General features: G+C 40.0%; 1 protein-coding gene across 3 annotated transcripts in view; it reads right to left on the bottom strand.

The window, feature by feature from the left end:
* The window catches only part of SGCD (sarcoglycan delta), a 361,831-nt gene that overhangs the window by 83,461 nt on the left and 251,917 nt on the right, over positions 1-26,453 (bottom strand). For all 3 annotated transcript variants that reach the window (XM_081826230.1, XM_081826228.1, XM_081826229.1), the window contains exon 6: positions 16,731-16,803. In XM_081826230.1, the coding sequence (XP_081682356.1) occupies positions 16,731-16,803 (73 nt within the window). The remainder of the gene's footprint in view (positions 1-16,730; positions 16,804-26,453) is intronic.

Here is a 26,453-nt window from a genome sequence, read left to right as displayed (position 1 = left end):
GAAGGCAATGTAAATTCCACTTCTAGATGATGTGAGCACCCTGCAGTTTGCTGTTTCCTTTTTCATATACTTATCTAAAACCCCTGGCTATTTTTTTTTCTTTTGGCACAGTCGTATGTAGAAACTGTTGTAAGATCAACTGTGAACTATTATCTAATAGGTACTGTAAGAACTTACTCAATTCCAAGAGTTGTTATTAGTTTCTTCATTCACTCACTCACTCACCCACCCTTCCCTCTCTCCACCCACTCACGTATTCAGCAAACATTTGTTGAGTCTCCACTAATGTGCAAGGCACTGTTTCAGAGTTTGTAATACTCAGAGCATGTACAGAGATGGGGACACGTGACACAGGACCTGTCCTCTTGGAACTCAGTGCTCAACCTTGGCTACACTCTAGAATCACCAGGCATGCTCTAAACAATGCCAACACTTAAGTGGCACCTCTGGAGAATTTGATTTAATTGCTCTGGGATGATGAAGAAGAGTCAGGATTATTTTTAAACTTCTCAGGTGGCTTTAATATGAAGCAAAGGCTGAGGATCACTGGTTTAGAGTTTACAACCTGGTAAGGCAGACAAAGAATAAGTAAGTGAACAAAATAATAATAATAATTACATGAAACAAAAGATCGTGAAGAGTGCTGTTTTATGCTTTCTGGTGAGCTCTAACAAATCTCCATTCCAAGATAAAGCTCAAGGGTTAGCTGGCTGTGACTGAAAAGTAAATTTTGTTGATCTGTATCTTCCTGCATTTTTTTCCTTAGAGGGGTTGTGTTTGTAATAGACATCTCCCTTGTGGCAGATTATCATTGAGGCAATGGCCAGAAAGCTGAACCTTTGGCTTTTCGTACTGTGTCAAGTTACTTTTCCTGATCAGAAAATCTGAAAGCCTTACTAAATAAATGCAATTGAAGGTATAAGAAATGACATATGGACATTCCTTTTTTCCCCTCGCTGAGAGCAGGTTCCTTAAAAAAAAAAAAAAAAAAAAAAAAAAAAAGATTTGTTTATTTATTTGAGAGAGAGAGAATGGGGAGAGAGGCAGAGGGAGAGAATCTGCAAGCAGACTCCCTGTTGAATGGGGAGCCTGATGTAGGCCTTGATCCCACAACTCATGAGATCATGACCTGAGCCAAAACCAAGAGCTGGGCACTTAACTGACTGAGCCACCCAGGCATCCCAAGAGAGCAGATTCCTTTTGCATGGTGGTATGGTTTAGCAGGAAGAGTATAAAGTCAGGCAAAGTGAGATTGTTTTTCCTGGCTCCCTGAACACCTTTGTACAAGACCCTGAACAGTTCTGTGAGTTTCTGGTCCCTTGTCCAGAAAATGGGAATGATTACAGAGCTTCCTCCCAGAGGGGCTTCTTCTGATGTGAAGATTAAATGAGATAAGACACACAAAGGAACTAGGCTGGTACTAGGCATAGGAATGTGCTCCATAAATGCTGATCCCTTTGTCTAGGTCTTCAAGGTCTCCCCTTCCAGAAATAAGCTCCATGAGGGCAAAGGCCATACCTGTCTTGGTCATCATCATATCCCCGGCACCTATGTCCAATGCACAGCAGGCATTCAAGTATTTGTAGAAGAACAATTTCACATGGGTTATATTTATTATATTTATATAGCCTAGCTAGAACCCTAGCCAGTGAAGTGTCCAGATTCTGGCAGCAAATGTCATCTCAAAAACTCCTGAATGGGTTCAACTTGTGAAATGGCACTCTAAGCCTGCTTCCCATTGTGCTACTTTATAGGCGGTGTCCCCAGATCTTAGCAAGTTTTTCCACTGGAACATGGGAGTGTTGGTGAACCAAAGGATCAGCATTGCCCATGCCTAATACCCTTCAAGTCCATCTTAGTGCTACTAAGTTTAGTCCATAAGCTTAACTGACTTAGTGCTTACTTAATGCAAACACATGGAAACTGCATTTCAACCTGTGTGCTATTCATCCACTAGACCTCATTAGTAGTGTCTGGTCAGGTGATACCAGCCTTTTGAAAATTACTGCTGAGGTTTGCTTTTCATGGCCACAGGGTGTCTAACTAACTATTATTAGCCAAGAAAATTAATTGGACTAGAAAATCCACAGCACCCACTCTATCTTGCAGGTTCATCTGGCTGGGCAATGGGTTGCCCATGTGTTCAATGACAGTAACTATAGTGATGAGGTAATAATCCACGTAAGCCACATGTAAAACAGGAACCCATTCTGGCCTTCAGGGGGAAGGAAACGACCTCAGAAGGGTATAATTTAATGTAAGAGCAAAACCTTTATGAATATATCTAAAAATAAAGGGGTGAGCTCTAGGATGATACAGAAGAGTCCATGTGAAAACTGAAGAAAGAAACCTCATTAGGATTTCATGTGTCATTTCATTCCCCTGCTGGGGTTAGGAGAGAGCCACTGTTTCCTGGTGGCATTCGACAACCAGGATGAAAGGTACCCAGATGAGGCTTCTTGTTTCTGGGATTTTGTCTGGTGTGTCCTCCAGGGAAGCTGGTCCAAGCCTATGTCTCCTTTCTAGAAATGGCTGAAGAAACTAGGAGGGGGAGTATTTTGGTCAGTATAGTGTGAGAGTTAATGGATTTTTTTGTTTGTTTTTTTGTTTTTGAGAGAGAGAGTGCAAGTGCTTATGGGAGGAGGGGCAGAGAGGGAGGGAGAGAATTTCAGACTCCCCACTGAGCGCAGAGTCCCCTACATGGGGGGGCTCGATCCTCACGACCCTGAGATCATGACCTGAGCTGAAACCAAAGTTGGAAGCTTAACTGACTGAGCCACCCAGGTGCCCCAGGAGTTAGTGGATTTAAAACGTTTTGATATTTAAGCGCTATTGTTTTTCCTTTTTAAACAATGTTTCCACCCCTGTCCCTCACCATACTGCAACTAAATTCAGAAAAAGTTCAAAAGCTATTTGGGGTCTGAATGCTCATAACATTCATCTTTTCACCCATAATCACGCTTACCACTTCAACATGTCTGTGTAGTGCAAAGTCTCAGTTTTCCTTTCCTTAGGACAAGGTTTGCCTCTCTTGTGCCTTCATATAAAAGGCAAGTGGCTTTGCTCTAAGAAAACTTCAAAAGCTGGGTTAAGGTTCACTATTAATATTGGTCAATTTGTTTGCCTCACACTTTTATTGTTTTGATTATACTGACTTGTACAAAATAGGCTATTAACCCACTGCTAACCATTATCTATGGGAGGCAAAGGATAAAGCAAAATTATCCCCTCAATGGGACAGATCTCTTGGCCATAATCAAGAATGGGTAATAAATCCATTGCTTCAACACCAAAGTCCCTGAAATTAATATCTGAGCCCTGCATTCTAGTTAATGGTTAAAGTTATTCATATATGTCATGCTATTTGGTTCTCATAAGTTCTTCTGAGGTTGGTGCTGTTCTTATCCCACTGTTCACAAGTGAGGGAACTGAAATAGAAGTTTTAAAACCTTGTCCAGAGGCATACCCTAGCAGGTAACAAAACTAGGATCTAGGGTCCAGCGGTCAGGCTCTAGAGTTCTGCCCCAACCTTTACTGTGTACTGCAGCCCTCTAACACCTCAAAATCTCAGTGAGATCTGAGAAAGGAGAGGGTCTTTTCATTATGCCAAACAGAGAGGTGGTATATATTAACCCCCCAGCCTCCTCATCTGTACAAGGGGGAAGAGGCCAAGCCCTCTTGTCCCACTTTAGGGAGTTTTTGAAGGAGTATTTATGAAAGTGCTTTGAAATTTACAAAGCACTACAAGAATCTGAAGAATCTGAATTGTTCTCCAAACACCCAGATTACAAGGAAAAACAAAAGGGAATCAATCCATGTTGGTCACAGACTCTGTCCTTCAAGGTTATATTCAAGGTCAGATCACTGAGTACAGCTTTTAAAAGGAATTTAAATGTAATGAGAGGTCCCTGGTAAAATCAGATCCATGAGCAGTACTTTGAAGCCTGAGTCTTAGAATCCTGACGTAAGAGCAGGTCTGAAAGGGCATATAGTTAAAATCTTCCCTCCTTCTGATGCATGATACACCTCTATAATAGTCTTGGTATGACAGTCCCCCTCACCTTGAGTCTCTCAGTGGAGAGGAGCTCATGACTATCAAGGGAGATAATTTACCACTTCAGAGAATTAGAAACTGCTTTCTTATGTTGCATGATCTCACTTAGGGCTCTACTGCCCTCACTCCTTAGGCATTCTAGGTCAACAGAATAAGTAGCAAAATTCTCTTTTTATAAGAATATCACACCTTGCACAAAGAGAGGAAGACTGTGCCTTCATCTGTTCACTTAATTTAGTCACTGCATGACTCAAGCTCTAGTACTATTACATGACAAGAGGCAAAACTTTCCATGTATCCTTCTCTAAGAACTGACTTCCAGCTTCAGAATGAGCCGCTGAAGGACTGAATGCATTGTAATAGCTCCTCAAGTGTCGAGAGGGGGGCATGTCCAATCCATTATGGTTGTGTCTCACAAATGGTCCTCGACACACAGCCCAGTCATTTGCGGGGTGGGTAATCCAGAGAGGACCGATGTCTCCTGCTCTCCATTTTAATCCCACTCGTCAAGCACATTTTCTATAGACATTTGCTCTCAAAGGCTGAAGGGTGTTTTCCTCATTTCCCAAAGAGCTTTCCATGAGGACCACAGGGAGAACCATAAACTAATAGACAGATGCATCATGTTAAGAAGGGTGTCAACACTTTCCTTTAATCAGTACACAGTCAATATTCTCCATCATGAATAACTAATAAGTTTCTGAACTCCTTTCCTCAGATGTCATTGCAAAAATCTGAGGAATGTCATCTGCACTTAATGAAGGGACAAGCATTATAATTAAGTTTTAAGCTATTTCTTCTGCATGAAGCTGCCATGAAGTGTGAAATGACTATAATTCACATTTTTAAGACCCTGAATTTATTAGCATCTATGTTCTATTCAAGGTTAGGGGCATGGTGCTTGAATTGTCAAAGGATGCAAATTGCTCTGTGCTATTATTCTGGAGTGAGTGTGCCTGAGCTCAGATGCCAGGCCAGGAAAACAATCATTCATGACTCAGGTTGTATTTCTGGAAAAAACAAAAACAAAAACAAAACAAAACTCAAAGACCTGGAAACCCATTTCCCTTGGTGAATAGGAAGTGACAATGACATGTATAACTGGGGGAAAGGGAACTTTGCAATCCTCTATGAATGATGATCACCATGGTTGGGAAAATGAACAGGAACTTCAGGCTAGAGACTTCAAGTGAAGTACAGTTCTTCTGGAGTGTGACTATGGTACAACCCATGGGTGAAAAACGAATCCAAAGTTTTGAAACTTCCCGTAAGAGAAAGAGGAATGAATTATGCTCTTTTGGAAATGACTTATGATGGCTAGAAGAAAGAAAGGCATGGGATAATAAGAGGCTCCAGGAGACTTCGATGGCTCTCCTTGACAAACAAATGTGAAGGAGGCAATTACTCATGTGTTTACTGGCTGAACACACGCTTTTGGAGAGAATACATTTGTCATGATCCATCTAGCCTAAACCTCTTTGTGGCTGTGGGCAATGGCAAATGTGGAGGACATCTCAGCCAGTGAATCTGAAAGGAAGAAGTGGAGGGGCTTTGTGTGTTTGTAACAGGTAGGCCATATGAGCGGGGCGGGGGGGGGGGTATGCCCAAAAGGGTTTCCTGAGGAAGTGCAGTTTAAGCTGAGAGTGGAAACATGATTTTGTAGAAAGAGAGTACAAAGAATGTTTCAGGACAGGGGAATTACAAGGCTCTCGGTGAAGGCTCCAAGGCACCCTGGGTGAAACAAAGAAAAGGGAGAATGGGTGAAGTCTACAAACAGAAGAGAGAGGACTTCTGACTGAACTCAATACACAGTCTACCTCTGTTCCTCCCTGAAATGCTAATGCAATGATTGTAAAAGGACCCTCAAAAGGCACAGACCCAGAGGGACAAAGAAAAAGAGAAACAACACAGGTGGAAGAAAGACGACAACCCAGTTTTGGAAGTTGAAAAGCAAACCACAAATAGTGACTTCATTAGCAGATGCCAGAAAGCTGAAAGCTAAGAGCCTGTGGGTTTGGTGAAGACCAAGCCAACAGCGAGCTCAAGCTGCATAATCCTTGCCAGGTGTAGGCCCAGAAACTAGCCCGTGCCTCTGTGGCTAGGAGAGTCTGGTGGAACCACAATCAGAAGATGGGTTGAGGGCTCCAGGAGAAACTGTTGGACTCCTAGGCTGTTTCTCCACTGCATACACCCAGGTGACCAGGCCACCCTCACTGTCATGGACTAAGTGTTTGTGTCCCCCCTGCCCCCCATTCACCTGTTGAAATCCTAATCCTTAATGTGATGGTAATAGGAAGTGGGGTCTTTGGGAGGTGAGCAGGTGGAGCCCTCATGAATGAGATCAGTGCTGTTATAAAACAGATCCCAGAGTTCCCTAGCTGCTTCCGTCATGTGAGCACACCGCAAGAGGATGGCCGCCTATGAACCAGGAAGCAGACCCTCAACAGGAACCTGCCAGCCCCTTGATCTTGGATTTCCCAGCCTCTAGAACTGTGAAAAATAAATTTCTGTTGTTTATAAGCCATCCAGTCTATGATATTCTTTTATAGCAGCCCAAATAGATAAGGATGCTCACGAGAGAAGACTGAATTCTGGGTTCTGTGAGACAAGGACAGCTAAGGGTGGCAGTGTAATCCTGAAAACAGGGAATGAAGTGAAAGCCTGCATATTGAAGAAGGAGGCCTTGTAGGCTCAACCTGAACACACTGGCCCCCAGACTCATCCCCAGCAAGGGACTAGGACACTAATCAGTCCTTGATTCTCATATTTGCGGTCACCCACCTAAAAATCCCAGCCTGACCATCCTACCTCGAAGCCCACCATCCAACCAGCGCCATTCATGCACACAAAATGTGCCAAAAGATTCTTTGTGCCTCACTCTCAAAAGCAGACATCTGAGAATCACCAGCCATTTGAAAAGGTCTCAATAAAAAATTAGAGACCTGAACTATAATTTAAAAAGCAGAGAACAGAAGAAATTTGAAACGATCACTAATATAATCAAATGGTAAAGAGTAAATAGTAAATCTGTGAAATTAATACAGAGTATTATAGAAGGGAACTGCTACAGAATAAAGTATGTTTAGAAATTGAAATGTGAGAGCAGGAATTACAAGTTTAATGGGAGGAATGGTCAACAGAGAGGAGGAGAGCAGAGGGAGAAACAAAATGAGAAAAGGTTGGAGGAGGGGCAATGGTGATGGGAGATGAGAAGCCAGGTCATCACCCAGGGCCACATCAACCACTTGAAGGTGACTTGTGAGTGCTTTGTTTTTGAAATTTCATCTTCAAGCCAATGGGAGCCACTGAAGGATAGCAAACAAGTGAGTGACATTTGGCCCAAGTTGGCCCATAGTCCATGGCCAGGAAATCCAGCAAGATTACAGAGTTGTCTCTGAGATCTGATGGTCTTGATCTCATTTATATTCTAATTCTGGAAAATTCTGGAGTAAGAAAAAAAATGATAACCATTGGTTGATTTTTTTTTTTTTTAAATTATGATTCACTTCTAGTTCACTTCAGGTAAAAACTGTTGTCAGCTTGTTCCTTTCAACTCCCATTACTCTTTGTTTTGAAAAGGTTATAATTGGAATAAAACAAGGCTGGCTTCAAGCCAAAATCATGAAGGGTGTAATTAAGCAAGATTTTCTGTCTATGCACCCAGCAGGGCCATCCTACTGAGGGGAAAAAAAACGGAGATTCAAAAGCAATTGTGTGTTTTTCAAGAATAAGAGAACAATCTACCCCACACACTTTACATAATAAATGGCAGCTGTTGACATTTTAATCAAGATAAAAACAATAATAAAGTCACAGTGCTCCTTTTGAGGCAGAAGGTAGTCCCAACTCAGGAATTTTGGCAAACATACACACATGCCCATTCTGTTCTAAAAGACTGAGAGGTTAGCACTTAACTTATGATATCATGCCTGCCTTGACAACATGGAGAGAAGTGCAGTTTTATACCCCCCCCATTATGAGTTTATCTTTTGAATAATTTTTTTTTCATATTTTAAACCCTTATGTTAAAAATTAACTTAAAGGATATAATTTTAATTTTTAAATAAAAGCCACTTGTCCTACATAATGATAACTATGTGTCACATTGCCTTTCTCCAGTTCAGATGAAAATGGGCCAGCCATTAAGGGACAATCATGTAGGCACTAAGGTGCCTCACTGCACATGGCTGATGGCTTTAGCTTTCAGAGATAGTCTGGGAATCATTTGGAGAGGCATGTGAAATGTATTGGCTATTAAGGCATTTCCTCCAGTATTTTGCTGGTTTAAAAGATTACAAATCTAGGAACACTTTCTGGGAGTATGTTTCAAGCATCAGGGCTGGGCTATAGTTTCAATCAATGCTAGTTCAAGACTTACAGAGAAACTAAATCAGTACTAGCAGGTACCTGATGATGGATTCTGACAGCATTTTTTTTTTTCCTTATGATCATACCCAGTGGTCCCTACAAGACACAGAGGGGAAGACTCATGGCCTTTGAAGCATGGCAGTCAGCTAAGATGTGATTGGCATAATACCTTGTATTGCAGGTCGCCCAATTTATAAATTGTGAAAGCAAATGGCATTTCTTTATTGTTCTTACCTGACTTAATTTTTCTCTCCACCTCATCCTTATGGATGGTTAGGAAAAACTAAATTTATTGTGGCCTCTCTGTGATTAAAAAGTTTTAACTTTTTCGTGAGGATAAATAGTTATCTTCTCCCTCTTTATGGTATCATAATGGACATGGGGGGATGGGGGTTATAGGACATCCTGGTGACAGGAACAAAGAAGGTTCAGATTCCAGGAGATGTGGTCCTGATTGGCATCAGGCTAGCAGCCCACACTTCTAAGCCCTCCGTGGGTGAATTCTGGTTATTTCCCACAGTGCTCACTTAGGGCCACCTAATCAGGTCTGAATGGTGTTTGTAGGCCCTGAGGTCTGGGTATGTTTCACCACACCCCCAAACTGGACTGTCTGGTTTGGAGCCCTCAGTCCCACTGCAGGGAAGCTGCCCAGGAGCCTGCTAGCCTGCACCACCATCATTAGCCATCTGCATTGCTCAATGGGACCCCATGTAGATTCTTTCCTGCACTGGCATTCCCCCCCACCACCCTCCCAGGAGCTGAAGGAAATTTGAGACTGCTGACCCAAGTCACCTTTTCCTCTCTAGCCACATGACAGTTCACCCTGCAAGTTGGTTTCCTCCTAGAGTCCCAAATGAAAATGCACGATGACCCTTTGCTTCTGACTTTCCTTGAAATCTAACTGGTTTCTTCCCTCCATAACTCAGAGAATAAAGGTCATCAGGCTATATATTTTACCACTTGCTTTCTCTGCATTTCCTATCTTCTTCCTACAATTCACCAGAAATCAGAAGAGAGAGGTTTTTAACTTCCTCTTCCTGTCAGGGTGGGACTTGCTCTATATCCTAGACTCCTTGTCCCCCATGATCTTATCTTCCATTTATCCCTTCCTGGCTTTTACTGGCAGAATTATACTGTACAGAGGAGATGCCTGTGGGACGCCTAGGTTTGGTAGCTTTATAATATACTCTCTATCACATTTGTAAAACACGAGCTTTTGATCAAGAAGGCAAAGGCAAAGATGGAAATAACCTCCAATACTGCAACCTCCCTTTTCCTGTATCCCTTTTGTTTCTCCTTCTGTAACCTAAGAGAACCGTGGTGAAAAGGACACCTAGAGAAAGGTGGAGCTAAGGGAAAAAAAGAAATATGCAGATAAATTCAGACTATGTATCGATACTAATGAAGCAAAGGGAAGGAGATGAGAGGATCTGGAACTCAGGAGGAAGGGAAAGAGGGAGAAAAGGGACATATATATGGACTCACTGGTCTTCAAAGATGGGCAAGATGTCTTACTGTGAGTTTTCAAACAAGACAACCTTAAAATCAGGGGGACTTCTTTAAGCCCTCACCTGTGGCTTTCAGATAGCTGTTTTTTTCTGGGCAGGCACTGCAGAATGAGTGAAGAGTTGGCACTAGTCACTAGTGTCTCTGGCAAATGAGAAAATGGAGGCAACATGATGACATGCTAATACCGCTCAAGGTATGCGATTTATGGGCTGTCTTCCATCCCAAGGCTGTGCCCTCTCTACTCTGTTAGGTGAAATATCCTTATCCTTTAATATAAAATGTTAATGGTAGATGGAGGCACACAACAGCCTTTTGGTTTTGTCCTTCATGGAAAAAGAACTGTTAGTCACCATGGTTTCACAAACTTTTTACTGGCTGATGAAATTGAACACTCTGGGAACTCCTGTCTGAGGCCTGGAGCCCCATGAAAATGAGCTGCTTGCTCCTCCTAGGAGCTAACATTTGTTGAATTAATGTCCACTGAGCTTTTCCCATGTTCTAGGCACTGGGTGAGGAGAGCTTAGGAGACTTGCCCAAGTTCACAAGGCAGGTTGGCTTTGGGGCCAAACTCAGCCCCAGCACAGGACACCTTCAAAGCATGGCTCTTGATCAACATGGACACTGCTTCACTACTCTTCTAGTTTGGAAGGCCCTTGAGTACCTGTGATATTATCAGGCCACTACACATTTTCATTTCTCCTTTGAATCACTTCAATGTTCATGCTCTGAGATCAAATAGTTATGAATCTCATACATGCAAAACAGGTACCAAACACGTCTGCAAAATGTTGAAAGAGGAGAAAATTTAAAGATTTCTTTCGTAATGGTACTGCCCCATATCCCGTGTGCCCATAACTATGGAGCACAATCTGTAGCCCCTCTCCCTCCCTCCTCTCTCTCTGTGTCTCTGTCAGTCTCTCTATATGCCTATATATGTAAAATAGATATGTATGTGTATATATGTTTTAATATATGTACCTATGCACATGTGCATATATGTAAAAATATATGTATAAAATGATAAACATAAATATTATATTTATATAATTCAAAAATCAGACTGCCTCTCCAAATTTGCTATTGTGACTTTTGAGGGGGACAAGGGAAGGGAGAGGGATTACCGAGTATTCATTGAACTGTGATGCTATGACAGATTATTCTGGTAGCTTCAATTTATAAATCACTGAGAATCAAATAAATATTTGGTTGGCTACAGCCATTTTAAAATAAATTTAAAGAAATAAATTCATTTTTGTCAACTTGGAAGTGGTATCTGATCCTTGTTTTCCTGTGATATACACAGACTTTAAATCTCACACATTCCCAAAGAGTTCAGATTAGTATCTATTCATTAAGAAAAAAATCCTACAGAAGAATCAAGTCATATTAGGGATACCAGATATATCTTTGAATTTTCTGCTTTATTATTAAAACTCTGGTAATGTTGTGGGGGGGAAAAAGCCCACAGTAACAATACCTTATTTATTTGAGGCTGCAGAATGGGTTTGGTATTAGTGACTGTTTCAGCTCTGAATGATGTTATGGACTGAACTTTGAAACTTGTAACAATCATTCATTAAAGTCTTCTGTGATCATATTTGAGATTGCCTTCACGTGATTTATTAAAGAACACAATTGTCATAAGGAAATTACAGAACCTCATTTTTGTAAATGACACGGTAATATTCTTGGGAGCTACAGAAATCCATTGGCCTATTTGTCCTTGCATTAAGTGAACCTAGGTAACCACGCTTTTTAAATTCTGAGGCTCACTTACTGTTTTTTTCTTTCATCTTACAAATAAAGATGGGCAGCCTTACCTAACCATCTCAGGTAGAATCCTGTGTGTCATTCCCAGTGTTTCCTCTGGCTTTGTTCATATATCTATTCTATCACTTATATTACCTTGTATTTTTGGGTGCCTTTCTATCTTATTCTCCTTAACTACAAACTAGTTGAGTACTCATTTATTTATCTCTGTATTCTAAGTATTTAGCAGATGCCTCGACTCCTAATGAGTGTCAAAAAATTTACCTGGCAAACAGTTCCCTGAGCTGTGATGAAACGGAAATCAGGTCATCACCCTTGTCATAACTGTATGCAGAGTAAGAGCATGTCGGCACATTAGCTGATGAAGAATTCTTTTATAAAGACCTTTTGGCTTCTTGCTCTTTTGTGATTCCTTCCAAGCTTTTAGTGATATTTAGAGGGACAGAGTTAGCTATATGTGTTCAGTGGTCTATGTAACCTTCTCCCATTTTTTACATTTGCCCTGGCATATGTCTGGGAAATAAGATTTTGCAGTCTATTTCCTATTCTTGTAGGATCAGAATCTTACAGGGAAGCTTCACAGTTGAAAAGAATCCTTAGAGCAATGTAGGCATTCAAAGGTAGCTTCTGTTCTTACAGAAAATACATATACAAAACTAAACGGCCCATTTCCCGTCTCAGATCATGCACAGCCTGAGATCAGGGATTTTTCCATTTGTCTTTATATATACAGACACCAGGAAAGAGAAATAATGAACAAGCGAACATTTAATATATTCAAATTGTGAATTTCAGATCGTGAATTTATTAAAATCCAGTTTCTATTCCAAGTTAGTTTTTCTGATTTCAAGAGATAGGCCAAGTGCCTGGTAGATGTCTTCAGCAGAGTCTTGAATCTAGGGCAACATGTCATTATTTCAGAATTGTCCTACAGGGGCAAACTCAACAAACCGCCTGAGTTGGATGCTGGGCTCAGACCTTGCTAACACTGATTATTTGTCTGGAGAGAAGCAACCCTCTTTTGTGATTTTCAACTCAACCCTGGATTATTTACAAACATCTTAAGCAAACACTGAATACAGTAACTATAGTAACTCTGAAAAGGAAAGCAGTGAACCGAAACTTGAAACTCTAGCAGAGAAGAAGCTACCACTCCTTGAGCTGAGGATTGAGATCTTCTAAGAAGATGTGCGGGAGGCCTAAAATTTCCTTCTCATTAACAAGCAAGCAAGCAAGCAAACAAACAAACAAACAAAACAAAACACCTTCAAAAGCCAAAAACAGACGTTGGAAGAAAGAAGTTATCCCAACAGAGAAGGTCTCTAAAATAGATGGTATTTTCCCATGTTTGATTTTTTGGGTAAGTGAAGGACATGGATGGTTTTAATTTTTGCTTGTTCATTGCAGAAGATGGTCTATGTATAAATAACCTGTAGTCTTTTAACTCAATTTGCTTCCCATTGACAAGTAAGACCAAGAAAATCTGGGTAGAGAACATGATTTAAAAAACAAAACAAAACAAAACACCTCTCATTAAAAACATTCCAACTTAACTGCAGTGGGAGTTTTCAAGATCCATTAATTCATGTCTCAACAAATAACTTTTCTGTTAAACTCCTTTTTTACACATTTTCTGGATCTGTAAGAAATTCAGGTGATTGCATCCTTTTCAGCAGATCTTACACAAAAATATTATGGGGCTACAATGTTAATTTTTTAGTTTTGATACATATATCATGGGTATGTAAAATGTTACCATCAGAAATACTAGGTAAAGGGTTCAGAGGAATAATCTGTATGATTATTGCAATTCTTCTTTTAATCTAAAATTATTTTAAAATAAAAGTGAGCCTAAATAAAATAACGTGAGCCTAAAGTTTGGAGCTGAGAGTGACCTGGCTATGTATAGACATCAGGGCTCCCAGATTAGCTCAAGGCTACATAGTGTGTTTGCTGTAGGTATCTGCCCCCCAGCTTGGTACTCCCCCAACTCTGTTGTGCTGCTCCTGAGGAGTGAACCACCTCTGCTTCACCTACACAGCTCAGTGTGTACCTGCTGGCACAAATCCAGGGATTTCCCTCAGATTATTCTACTTTCCTGAGACTAGAAGACACACGGGCACAAATGAGCTGGGTCAGTACAATTAATCCAACTGTAAAGCCAGAGGCCAGAAAACGTTCATTACCTATTTATTCAATATCCAAGGTCAATACCATTCAGTTGAATAGAGTAAAATGTGGCACCATTTGCTGACAAATGTGAAATATCCACAGACGCACTGGTCTGGGCTAATGTATCTACTACATTTGATTATCTTTCAATTGGTCACAGATTCTCCCACAGAGTGCCATTAAAATAAAAAAAAAAACCCATAAGGATGAAGGGGCGAATTATCATATTCTAGGCCCTGACTCAGTTCAGGTTATCAACCATCAACACAATTTGAATAGGAGCAAAGAAAAAAACAGTTGAGGAATTACATATTAAAGTGTTTTTATGTTTCCCGTAAGAAAATTTTATTTCTAGTCTCTATAGAATATGTCTACAACTTGAGAATAAACAATGGAAATGCAGCAACTACCAGAAGTCCTTATTTGTTGCACTTAGGAGATTCACTTCTAATTTTGGAGATTCAGTTTTTTCTAAGGCCAGTTCCGAGGGTTTTCCACAGGGTCTACAGACAACCGTTAAGTATGGCTATTGTGCTCTATGAGCAAATCATCTGTTCTCAATTTTTCAGAATATGGATCTCTAAAGTGGGCTGATGTTTGGAGAGTTGTCTTTTTGTTTGATGTGGGTTGGGTTTGTTTTTATCCATAGAAGATTTAGTTTTCTGTTTAAAGCAAAGTTAGCCTAAATTCTTGATTCTTAAATTTTCCATGCCTTCCAGGTAATGGAGAGCTTATTCCACCGGGGGGGGGGGGTGCTGTATTATATTTAGAGGTCAGTTTCTTTTGTTTTTTATTTATTATTTTTTAAAATTTATTTTTTTAAAGATTTTACTTACTTATTTGAGAGAGAGAGAGAAAGAGAGAGAGCAGGGGGAGGAGCAGAGGGAGAGGAAAAGCAGACTCCCTGCTGAGCATGGAACCAGACATGAGGCTTGATTTCACAACTCTGAGATCATGACCTGAGCCCAAATCAAGAGTCCAACGCTTAACTGACTGAGGCACTCAGGCGCCTCTAGGTCAGCTTCTTTTAGACAGCATCTTTTTTTGGACTGATCAGCAGTAATTACTGACTAGTTGTGTTAAAAAGAACCCTGCTCCTAAGGAGGTCTGTGAAAAGAAAGGGAACCAGCCCACATATTAGCTTGTTTCAAAGGGCTTTCACATCACACACATGAAGATTCATTGCATTCTCAGAGAATGAGCTTGCTCTCCGAGTCCTAAAATACATGTGTCCTTGGGTGGATTTGCTGCAAAGATTCCAGCTTTAGTACCTAATATGAAACACAGGATCTGGCTGACAGAGAGTCAGGTAACTTCTGGCAGGTAGCAGCCCTGAGAGGGAAGCAACTCTTCTAGGGAAAGTAAAGCCTTGCAATGGGGCGTATAATGTGAAAACTACAGCCCACTGTATATGGGATTTTGATAAGAAAATGTTCTCTTTCTCTATGAATTATCCTCTTCCAAACACATTTGCTAATGTTTGAGGTCTACTATTAAATATGCAATGTTATTGATGATGATTTATGATGGGTTTTAGTTAAAAGAACTACAAGAAATGAAGAAAGCCAGTATGTGCTGAATTGTTCATGACTATAAGCGAGGCAGGGAAGCTGAAGGGACTCCACTTTAGAATTGGCTCCATCTCTGCTGTTTTTCTGCTAGGTCACGTTTCTGAATAAGCCAAAGAAGCTATGTTCCCACTTCAAGGGGGAAGCTAGAAAGTTAATCATTCTCTGAGTTTTGTCCTAGGTCCCAAACACCCGATAACGTCTAAGAAGAGCCGGATCCCAAACATGTCCCAGGACTTTAGCTTCTGACAAACCTTGGCCAACGATTGCATCAACACTCCCTACCTTCAGTGATTTGTGGAATGACACCTGCCGTTCGCCTGACACTTGCCTTTGATCAGACCCTACTCTGGATTCCTGGAGGAACACACACCTTAGACCCCTTTCCAATATAAGCCCCTAACCCCAAGTGACATTGAGACTCATTCTCCTTTCCTTTCTGAGTCTCCCAGAAACTCCATTCCATCTGCTATTTTCTGTCTGTCCCTCCTGCTATTCAATAAATTCTGCTTTCATTCCCCCAACTCGCATTTGATTCCTATCCTGCATGAAGCCAAGGAGCCTCTTAGCTGGGTTTTGCGGGAGCCCCCTCTGGCTCCTGGCCTACCTGCATCGTATATAGCAAAACATATAGTTATATTTGTTTCAAAATACTGTTTTTTTATGTGTTTCCTTTTTGGAGCCAGGGATGGTTTTTAGGTCATATCTCTGTTTGTCTGTCTGTACCTATTGTTCTTTTTTGTTTTCCTTAGTTGTTGGTGCTAAGTACACAGCATCTCAGAGCCTTTTTCTGATAAAGGCAGCACAATTATGGATATTTGAAGATTAACACCAGTACATGGAATATTCACAGAAAGTAGTTCTAGTACCATTAATGGTCCAAGTGATGGAGAGCTTGTCACACACAAGCAAAAATCTGTATAGTTTTTAGAGTTCAGTTTCTTTTAGGTACCACTTTTCTTTGGGCTGATCAGCACCAATTACTGACTAGTTGTGTAACTGGTTAGGTTTTGGGTACCACAAAACACAGCAGGAAACAAACACCGTGAATGAATGAATCCCGAATCTCCTAATTACAAGGCTGGCAACCTCTTCCTCCAAACCCTCAGTCTTCTTCTCAGAGAGAATTTTCTCTTGGATGTAGCTCATCTTCACACCCTTTCTAATCTCTACCAGTTTGTATATTCATGTTGTGACTCTGTTACACTCCAAACACTCAAAATGGATCATCAGCCAGTTGCCCAAAGGAAATAGCCACTAATCAATGCAAACCATAGTCAGAAGTTTACCTTAGTTCCTTGAAGGGGTCTGCCCTGACATTAGGTGTCTCTATAGATTTAGGGAACACTGTGCCCTCCGCTCCTGTAAACAAAAGAAAAAAGCAAACAGAGGTTGGAGAGTTTGGACATGTCACCTGGGGGCACAAACAGCACAGTGAGTGGAGCTAAGTGTAGGGTGAATCCTTCACACAACCCAAAGCGCATATTTTGCCCTTGGCTTTCACTCCATGATAAGGGAGCACTGAATCAACTCATGCAAACAGCCTTTGAAAAAACAAGGTACTTCTTTTGAGAGTGTTCTTGCTGAGATCAGAGTGAGGCCATGAGGCAAATACCATGTTGACTTAAAAAAAAAAAAAAAAAAAAAAAGAAGATGCCTAAAAAATGGCACAATCTAACTCTTGTCTCTCATCAACTATTAATAGTCACCCAACTGGAAATGTTTTGAAAAGCAGCAGCTGAAGCCCTCTGATTGCAGTGCAGGGCACAAATCACAGAACACATCCAATATCTAGGCAGTGGGTGGATGGTGGAGGACACCCTAACACTTTAGGGTATCCACCTAATGACATTAAGGAAACAAGTTTTCAGTAAATAAAGTTCTGCATACTATCTTGAAAAGTTAAAACAGAACACTATGAGAGATCATTTGGCGTTCATTGCTTTTTACACTTTGAGTATTATTTAACATTGATCCCCGACCCAATCTAGACATTTAGCTCTTGACTTTGCAATAAGCTTTTATCTTTACAACTTGTCATCACCAGCTGAACCCTCCCAGCCATAAAGATGGTGATTATCTGATTTGTCTGCTCCCAGAGTGTTTTCAAATCATTTAAGCCTCAGTTTATCACAGACAATTGCACTGGATATTAGTTTTTCAATTAAACTTAGTGAGGCAGTATCCTGCACTTTGAAGAAAAGGTGTTTATTTTTATACCTTTTTTGGTGTAGTTCTTTGATGCCACAAAAAGGGGCAGAATAACATCTTGTATTCATGTGCCAATTTCTAGAATCGTCTTGTAGTGTTATGTCTAGAAATCTTCCATTAACCACAGTTATTCCAAATCCAGATTTATCCAAGCACACTGATGCGTCTAGTTAAATGAACTTGTGTAGCAACTATAAAAGTATTTCATCTTTTTTTTGAAAGTATTTAATCTTTTTGATACCAGTAACAGACTACTGCAAATAAAATCAGAAAAAATGTTTCAACTTAACATTATGTATGGTCATTTAAAAGAACATCCTAGTGAATGATAACTATTAATCTAAGCTAACATTTTTTTTTTTAAAGATTTTATTTATTTATTTGAGAGAGAGAGAATGAGAGAGAACACATGAAAGGGGATAGGGTCAGAGGGCAAAGCAGACTCCCTGCTGAGCAGGTAGCCTGATGTGGGACTCCAGGATCATGACCTGAGCCGAAGGCAGTCGCTTAACCAACTGAGCCACCCAGGTGCCCTAAGCTAACATTTTGAGTAAAACCATCACATGTACTCCAGATGTACTAGCTAAATTCTCCCCTGCAACAACCCTACAGACAGTTGCAGTAGGCAAAGAGACATTTCATGTGGGCACATTTAAGATCTTTTTCTGCCCGTAGACACTTTTACTTTTTAAGACCCCAAACCACATCATGTCAAATAGATCAAAATGTACCCATAGTCTGCATTAAATACAACTTTTCTGATGTAAATTTCATAAGAATGTTATCTTATTATGCACATATTATTTTGCTCTTGTGATTTAAACTTTATTGTGTTCTTTATACATGTGGTGGTTAATTTTATGTGTCAACTTGACTTGGATCATGAGGTACCTAGATATTGGGCTAAATATGGTTGCTGGGTGTGTCTCTGAGGGTGCTTCCAGATGAGAGTGGCATGTGATGCAGTGGATGTAGCAGAGCCGATGGCCCTCCCCGGTGCAGGTGGGCATCCGCCAATCCCGTTGAGGGCCTGAATAGAACAAAAAGGTGGAGGAATGGGGCGCCTGGGCGGCTCAGTCATTAAGCGTCTGCCTTTGGCTCAGGTCATGATCCCAGGGTCCTGGGATCGAGCCCCACATTGGGTCCCTGCTCCGTGGGAAGCCTGCTTCTCTCTCTCCCTCTGCCCCTGCTTGTGTTCCTGCTCTCGCTGTGTCTCTCTCTGTCAAATAAATTAAAAAAAAAAAATCTTTACAAAAAAAAAGGTGGAGGAAGGAAGAATTAGGCCCTTCCTGCCTAATTGCTTGAGCTGGGATATCAATCTTCTCCTGCCCTCAACACTCCTTGTAAACCCAGACTGGAATCTACACCACTGACCACTGGTTCTTAGTAAGCCTTGGGACTCACTCTGAATTATGCCACTAGCCTCCCTGGGTCTCCATCTTACACATAGCAGGTCGTGGGACTTCTTAGCTTCTATAATGACATGAGCCAAGTTCTTAAAACGAATCTCTTCCTACATGTAGATCCATATTGGTTCTGTTTTTCTGAAGAACCCTACCTAATACAATAATTGAATAAGACTGGGTTGGATTATAGACTATAATATGGCTTTTGTTACCTATATATTAAATCTGGTTTTGCAGAGCATGCATTCCACATCTCCAACATTTTTGTGATCCTTTGAGGAGCACCTAGACCAAAGGTACTGTGGAGGATGCCCAGTGGGTAAAACAGGTTGGCAGAAGTCACAGGACAATGAGTAACACATTGGGATGTGCCTTTAATTGTCTGTGACCCAAGAGCATGGCCTCAGCCACCACCTCTCAGTACCATCTCAAACCTGTTACTAAACAGCTCCCATCCATCACTACTACAGTTAACAGGGGCTTCCTTTGAGATCCCTTCCCCTTCTATTTCTTAAAAATGCTTATTCTTAGCCTTTGGAACCTTTTTTTTTTTTTTTTAATAATTAAATGAACACTAATACACCAGATTAAGGCTAGGACAGTTATTTCTGTTTGTATACATTGTATACACTCTTTAGTTCTAGCTCATATCTCCCCTTCCTCTACTAAGAATTCTATGAAAACTGCAAGAGAAAGAGCATTACCTCTTTTGAAATCAGCCTTAATTGTGTGACTTACCCACATGGCAAGTAGTACTGCTCATAGACAACCTTCATTATTTGAACTGATATTAAAATGTTGTGAAGCTTTATGTTTCACTGATATCTCATGCCCCTCTTATTATTTTATAAGGTCTCTGAAGCCAAAGGATACCAATTTCACAACTTGTGACTATGTAAAATATATACATATATAATGACATATATTGCATTTATTCAGTCCAATTATCCAAGAATGAGGAATGACATTTTCTTATGTAAAATGAACCTCAAAAGCCTGTACCATTTTATTCCATCCACACTTTGTGCTGAGCCTGTCTCTCCATTTGTCAGTTACACTGACAACACCTCACTTGCTACTTAACATCTGGCCACACTAAGCTCAAGAAGGAACTACTCTATTGCAGCCAGGGGCCTCTAGCTCAGTCATCCTTTTAGAGCAATTCCAAGGGGGATAAAAAAATGTTACATAAATGCTACATTTGTGGAAGGACCATGGTCTCCTCTGAACACCTGACTTGGGTTCTCAGCTTTCTCAGATGGACAATCCCATTTGCCCAGTGTTTTGTAGGAGTGTGTCTTATTCTCTGTCCTATCTCCATTGCCTAGCACAGTGTAGGTTCTCAATAAATGTAACACAGCTATAACACTTATGTGGCACTGAGCACACACTACCTGGGATTTTTATTTACCTTACAGACATTCATCCCATCTCTTCAATAAGATTCTAGGCTGTATGTGAACAGGGGGAAGGTCATATACAGAATACAGACAGATTCAATTTTAGGTTCTGAAGATTTCCACTAGCCTTATTTCTAGTTGGTACTACCACTTCTATGGGAGTACTAATTTATTGTTATAAAACTGCTCATGTATTACATAACATGTTTAATGAATGTCCAAAATCCAACCTATTTTAACCTCTTAAAATAAAAGAGCTATGTTAATAAAAGAATATTATTTGGGCTAAATATAAATATCTCTTTAAAGTAAAATAAGATTAAGGCTTGTAGTTTCTTCCCCAGACCAAGAAAACTACTTATCCTACAAGACAAGTGGTGCTAAAAAACATGGGGCTCACAGTCACATGGCTAGTGAGTGCTAGAGCTGAGATTCACATGCAGGCATCCGACTCTAGGACCCACTTGTAGCCATCATGCCCTAGTGCCTTGTTTTCTGAATGCCCGGACAGTGTGGCACCCACAAAATGGCAAGCCAGCAAAACCCAGGGGTCTGGGCTCTCACAGAGGACGCAGGTGATGGACAGGCTCTGGACGTGTGATGAAAGTGAAGGGCAAGACACTCAGGCTCCCTTAGCTCCCCCCATCCACCCGATGCCCTCTTTGTTTTTGATGGACTTTTGTGACAGGGGCCCATATGTGCCATCCATACTGGAAAACAGGCTCATAGATATGACTTCTCAGGGGAATGTACCACAATTTCTCATTATCTGAATGTCTTTGGGCATGAAACCCAATCTCTAAGATGCTCAGATTCTTTCTCTGAAAAGAAGGGATATTAATAGTAACTTTATCTCCTAGGGGTCTTGGGAGATTGAATGAGATCTCTGGCATATAGCAATCAGCAGATGATAGTCAATAAAATATTTCTAGTGGTACTAAAATATTTATGAATCCTATTTTTTCCTCCTCTTATCCAGGTCCTTTATGACTCTTAAAAAATAACATTTTTAAAGCACTTACTATGAACTAGAAACTATTGAAACTATTTTAATTTGATCATCAGAATAACCCTATGAGGTAGGGACTATGCATATCTGTTTTTATGGATGAGGAATCTGAGACTCAGGGAAGTCAGGAAATTTTCCTATGGTTGAGCAGCAAAGAGGGGGAGTCAGAATTTGAACTCTCTTGGTTCTGGAACCAACTCCTGTGACCACTACTCTAGACCATCTTTTTCAGCAGATCATATCACTCCCTACTTGCTCATCTTTTTATGAGATACGAACAAATATCAATGTTTATACCCTCAAGTAACACTTGCCAAATCTCCCATCCCCTCTCTTCTAAAAACAATTCACATGCGCAATGAGAGGAGATATTAATACTTTCACAAAGACCATTTCTTTCCAAGTCCTATCAGGCTTCTGATTTTCACACCATTTTTCACTTTCCCAAAAGCTGCAGAGTGGACAAACATTCATCAGGATGAATTCTCCCATCCTATCCCCTATCCATTCTAAGATAATAAATTATTCTCAATTTTATTATTTCAAAAAGGTTTCTATTAAAGCCATACCTACTGATTCCTTCTTTTGACACAACATAATTTACTGGCAATAAATGTTCATAAACAGTTTGAGTGAAAAATCCATAAAGCCATTTCAGCTTTATTTTAAGTTCCATTAATGTCCCTCAAAAATGATTTTGTCAATGTGCTTCCATTAGCTGGTTCTCTGCCCAATAACTTAATTCCACACAATCAATTAGGAACTTATAAATCATGTGACAGGATCTATCTAAAGTGTTTTGAATCACCATAAAGATCAGCTCAACGGCTCTTTTTTTCCTTGTGTTACAGGTAGGGGGTAAACTTGTCAAAAAATCTCAAATGCACTCCATTGCCATAGTAACAAAAAGCCAGCTTCTCCTCTCTGAAAAGTATACTCAGCTTTGGTGACTTTCCCCTCAAAGTGTCCTGGATGTGAAGAGACCTGAGATCCAGTCCTATCTCTGTGATCTCATGCAAACCAGAATTCTTCTCTAACCCTTAACTTCCTCAGCTATAAAATAAGAGAGGATGAGAAGTATCAGGGCTAAACTGTTTTCCCCTCCAATTGAAAATTTCATCAGGTAACAATCTAATCTAAACAGATGATTGTCTTGAGCCACCTCCATTTCCTACCAGGAAAAAAGAGCAACCCTGAAGTGGAGATATATTTTATATCTATCTATCTATCTATCTATCTATCTATCTATCTATCTATCTATCTATCTCCTAAAAACTTTCTTAGTGTTTAAGGAGGAAACAAATAAAGCAAACAGACTTTTGTCCAATTCAAGCTGCATTTAATTGGAAAAACTACTCACCAGAAAATAAACCTCACAGATAAAATGGTCGACAGCAAAATTTAACTGAAAAAAACAAAACCTGGTTCATAACTCTTTAAAACTTCAAAAATTGGGGAAAATTCAGTTTTTATAAAAAATAATAAACACTAAAGTGCCTAAGTATATGTTAAACACAGCCATGTACCAAATCCTGGGACGCAGAGTCACATCTGCAAAATGTGCTACAAGAAAATTGGACTTGAGAGAAGCATTAGACACAAAGGAAGAAATACTATGCTACAAGTTATGAATAGTAACTGGAACCAGAAAAACTGATGATGAATCAAATCTTTGGTGTACATGGAGAGGAACTGATCTTTTAGACGATAATTGCAAGAAAAACTTTCCAAAAGGTCAGAAATGGCTTAAGTGTGCTGTTTAGAACATTGATTAAGGAATTAAGCTAGCTTAATGGAGTTTGCTCTGGTAAGTTCTTTCTAGATGTACTTTCATTAAGATTGGCATAATTATGATTAATGTTTTGTATTAATGAACATAGACTAAAACTCATCTCTGGGTTTAAATCATGGGGCCAAAATATTCAACAGGTTCAAAATGCAGAGTTAAAATAGCTAATCACCATTGTCTGAAGTCAAAACATTTTAAGTGTTCTAATTCGTGTGCTTGGGTAGATATAACCTGAATGACAACCCTTAACAACAACCATATTTTACTGGATAAGGATATATTTTTATACCAATATTAGATTAAAAAATAGAGAGAGGATTTCAATCTAAAAAATGTTGATAAGAAACGTAAGAGAAGGAATGATTTGATTTCTTTGAAATATCAGAGAACCGAAAAACCAAAGACCTGATTTTTAGTGCCGATTTTCTATGAGCTTATTATATGACCTTTGGCAATTTGCCCTCTGGTCTTACTTCCCCATTTGTTATACAAAATGGGGGTGGGGATTAGATGATCTATAAGGCTGCTTCCAGCCCTGCTGTTTTATAATCTTCCAGATAACTTGGTTGGATCAACCCAATGGACCAGGAGAGGAACACTGGTTTGGGTTTGATAAACCCAACATTCAATTTACTTAATAAATATGTTTTGAGCAGGAGGCTCTAGACGTGAGCCAGAGAGACAGAGAGTCCATAGTCTAGAAGAGTGTAGTGTACTCTAGTAGTGTATGTTATTACTTTAAATAATTAGTTATTAAATAATCACACAAATAAAAATATATAATACTTACAACTAGTGATAAAGACTTGAAAGGAAAATAAAAAATGTCTTTGCAATACAACTTGGCGTCACATCCTGGTCTGGCATGTAAGTTTCCCTGAGAAAGTGAAGTTTTGTTGATATTTGTTAAGTGATTAGGAATGAACTAGTTAAGAGGAGGAAGTAGCAGTAGAAAAGATAATGTGAAGACATCACGGTAGGGAAGTTGAAGTTAATAAAGATCAGTGTGGCTAGACCATATTTTGCAAGGGTGAGCAGCGTGGGATGAGACTGGAGAGGTGGGTTGACCTGGGTAATTCAGAACCTTGTGGGTCATGGTGAAGGTTTTAAGCAGAGATCTGGCTTGATCTAATTGGCATTTTTCTTTTCTTTTTAAAGATTTTATTTATTTATTTATTTATTTATTTATTTATTTGAGAGCGCACAAGCAGGGGGAGGGGCCGAGGGAGAGGGAGAAGTAGAAGGACAAGCAGACTCCTCACTGAGCAGGGAGCCCGATGCGGAGCTGGATCCCAGGACCCCAGGATCATGACCTGAGCTGAAGTCAGATGCTCAACCACTGAACCACCAGGATATGACCCCAAATTGGCATTTTTCAAAGATCACTGTGCCAGCGTGTTATGGTCTGTGTGTTTGTATCCTCCTAAAATTCACATGTTGAAACTCTAACCATCATTGGAACCCCACCATGCTGGTACGCTGATCTCAGGCTCCCAGCCTCCAGAACAGTGAGAAATTCCTGTTGATTAAGCCATCCAGTCTATAGTGGTCTGTTACAGCAGGAGCAGCTGACTGAGACATTGTACCATGGAAAAGACACTGCAGGAGGGCAAGGATAGATGAGGTGGTGCAGGGAGAGGGTGGGTGGTAGGCTGGGCTAGAGAATTGGCAGCACAGATGGAGAAATGTGGATGGGTTTAGGAGATATTTAAGTGGAAAGCCAATGGGATCTGGTGATGTGCTGGACAAGAAAGAGAACGATGGGTACCAGAGGGCCCGGGGAAGAGCTGAAACGGATGGTCAAAGCCAAATGATTAATACTCAAAGTCAGAGATGCCCATGGCAACCTTATACATGTCTAGTGAAATCCAGCTTTTTTCTTATTTGATATTTTAATTGCAACTGAAATTGCCTTTACTTGAAGAAGGTGCTCTGAATCCAACTACATTTTTCTTATGAGAGTGTAGGCAATGTGACAAAGAAACTTTAAGTCTCCCAAAGTATTTATAAGCAAGCAGTATTTAAAAACAATTATGAATAATATAGTAATTTATTGAATAATGAACATTGTCTTCTGTGTAACATAATTTTCTAATTACTCCAAAGTTTTAGCTAAACACATATTCATGTATCTCCTATTGGTTAAAAGCTTTCTAAACACACGAGATAGGATTTTTGCCTCTCTAAGTCTAGGCTAGAGAACATGGCTACATGTTAATATTTAAATATTCTTTAATGTCTGAGGCCTATTTTCCTGAAAAGCAATCTCTATAGCATGTTATCCATGGTAGGTGTAAGAGTATATCATGGGAGCACTTATCATGGGAAATTCCTCAGAAACAGTGGTTTTCTATTTATTTCATAACATGAATTGTTGGCTTTCTCCAAATGGTAATATGCAGTGAAAAATTCTTTTTAAGGAAGTCAGTTGGGTTATGTCTAATCTCGGATTTAAAATGCACTGAGTAATGAGCGAGGTTGCAGAGTTTTCACAAATTTCAAGGTTAAGCACTTTGAAGGTGGTTGTCAGCTTCTGAAAACCTTTCCAACATGAGCAACAGACTGATGCAAGACAGAAATTTTGAGTGGAAAAAGTCACTTGAAGTAATTTAATCCCATTGTGTCTCCCTGGCTGCTGGTGGCATTTAATAAATCACTAATGCAAAACATTTGTAGTCATTACAAGTCGTTTCCAGGATACATAGCAAATATTTTCTTTTTAGGAATTAGGGCAGATTCTCCTGACCAAAAAGTACAGATAATTAATTCATTTAACAAATATTTGTGGAGGGCCTACTCCATAAATGGTTTTGTGGGAAAAACAGATTCAGACTTTTTCTCCTTATAGGCTCACAAATAAAAACTTCAAAAAATTATATAAAATCTCTAGCCACTCTATGTGTGGTAACATTCACTGTCTATAAACATTTAACAATTACTTACTATGTACCTGGCACGGTACTAAGGCAATACTGAGTGTGAAGATCTGATCTGTGCCCTTATGGACTTTTATAGTGGTTAGACAGACAGATGCTAGAGAACATATTTAAACTGATTTTTGTAATGACAATTATTGTAAGTCATGTATTCTCAACAGGGGCGAGGCAGCTCCCAAAGGTACAAAAATGGGTTCTTGAAGGCCCAAGAAATCTTTCTCTAAGTACAAAGTCCAGATGCACATACAAAACACACAATGA

Source organism: Leptonychotes weddellii, chromosome 7, assembly GCF_054177405.1.
Source record: "Leptonychotes weddellii isolate Sample4059 chromosome 7, ASM5417740v2, whole genome shotgun sequence".
Taxonomy (NCBI): domain Eukaryota; kingdom Metazoa; phylum Chordata; class Mammalia; order Carnivora; family Phocidae; genus Leptonychotes; species Leptonychotes weddellii.
The sequence above is the reverse complement of the archived record's forward strand: the minus strand, read 5'-3'. Positions and strand labels throughout refer to the sequence as shown.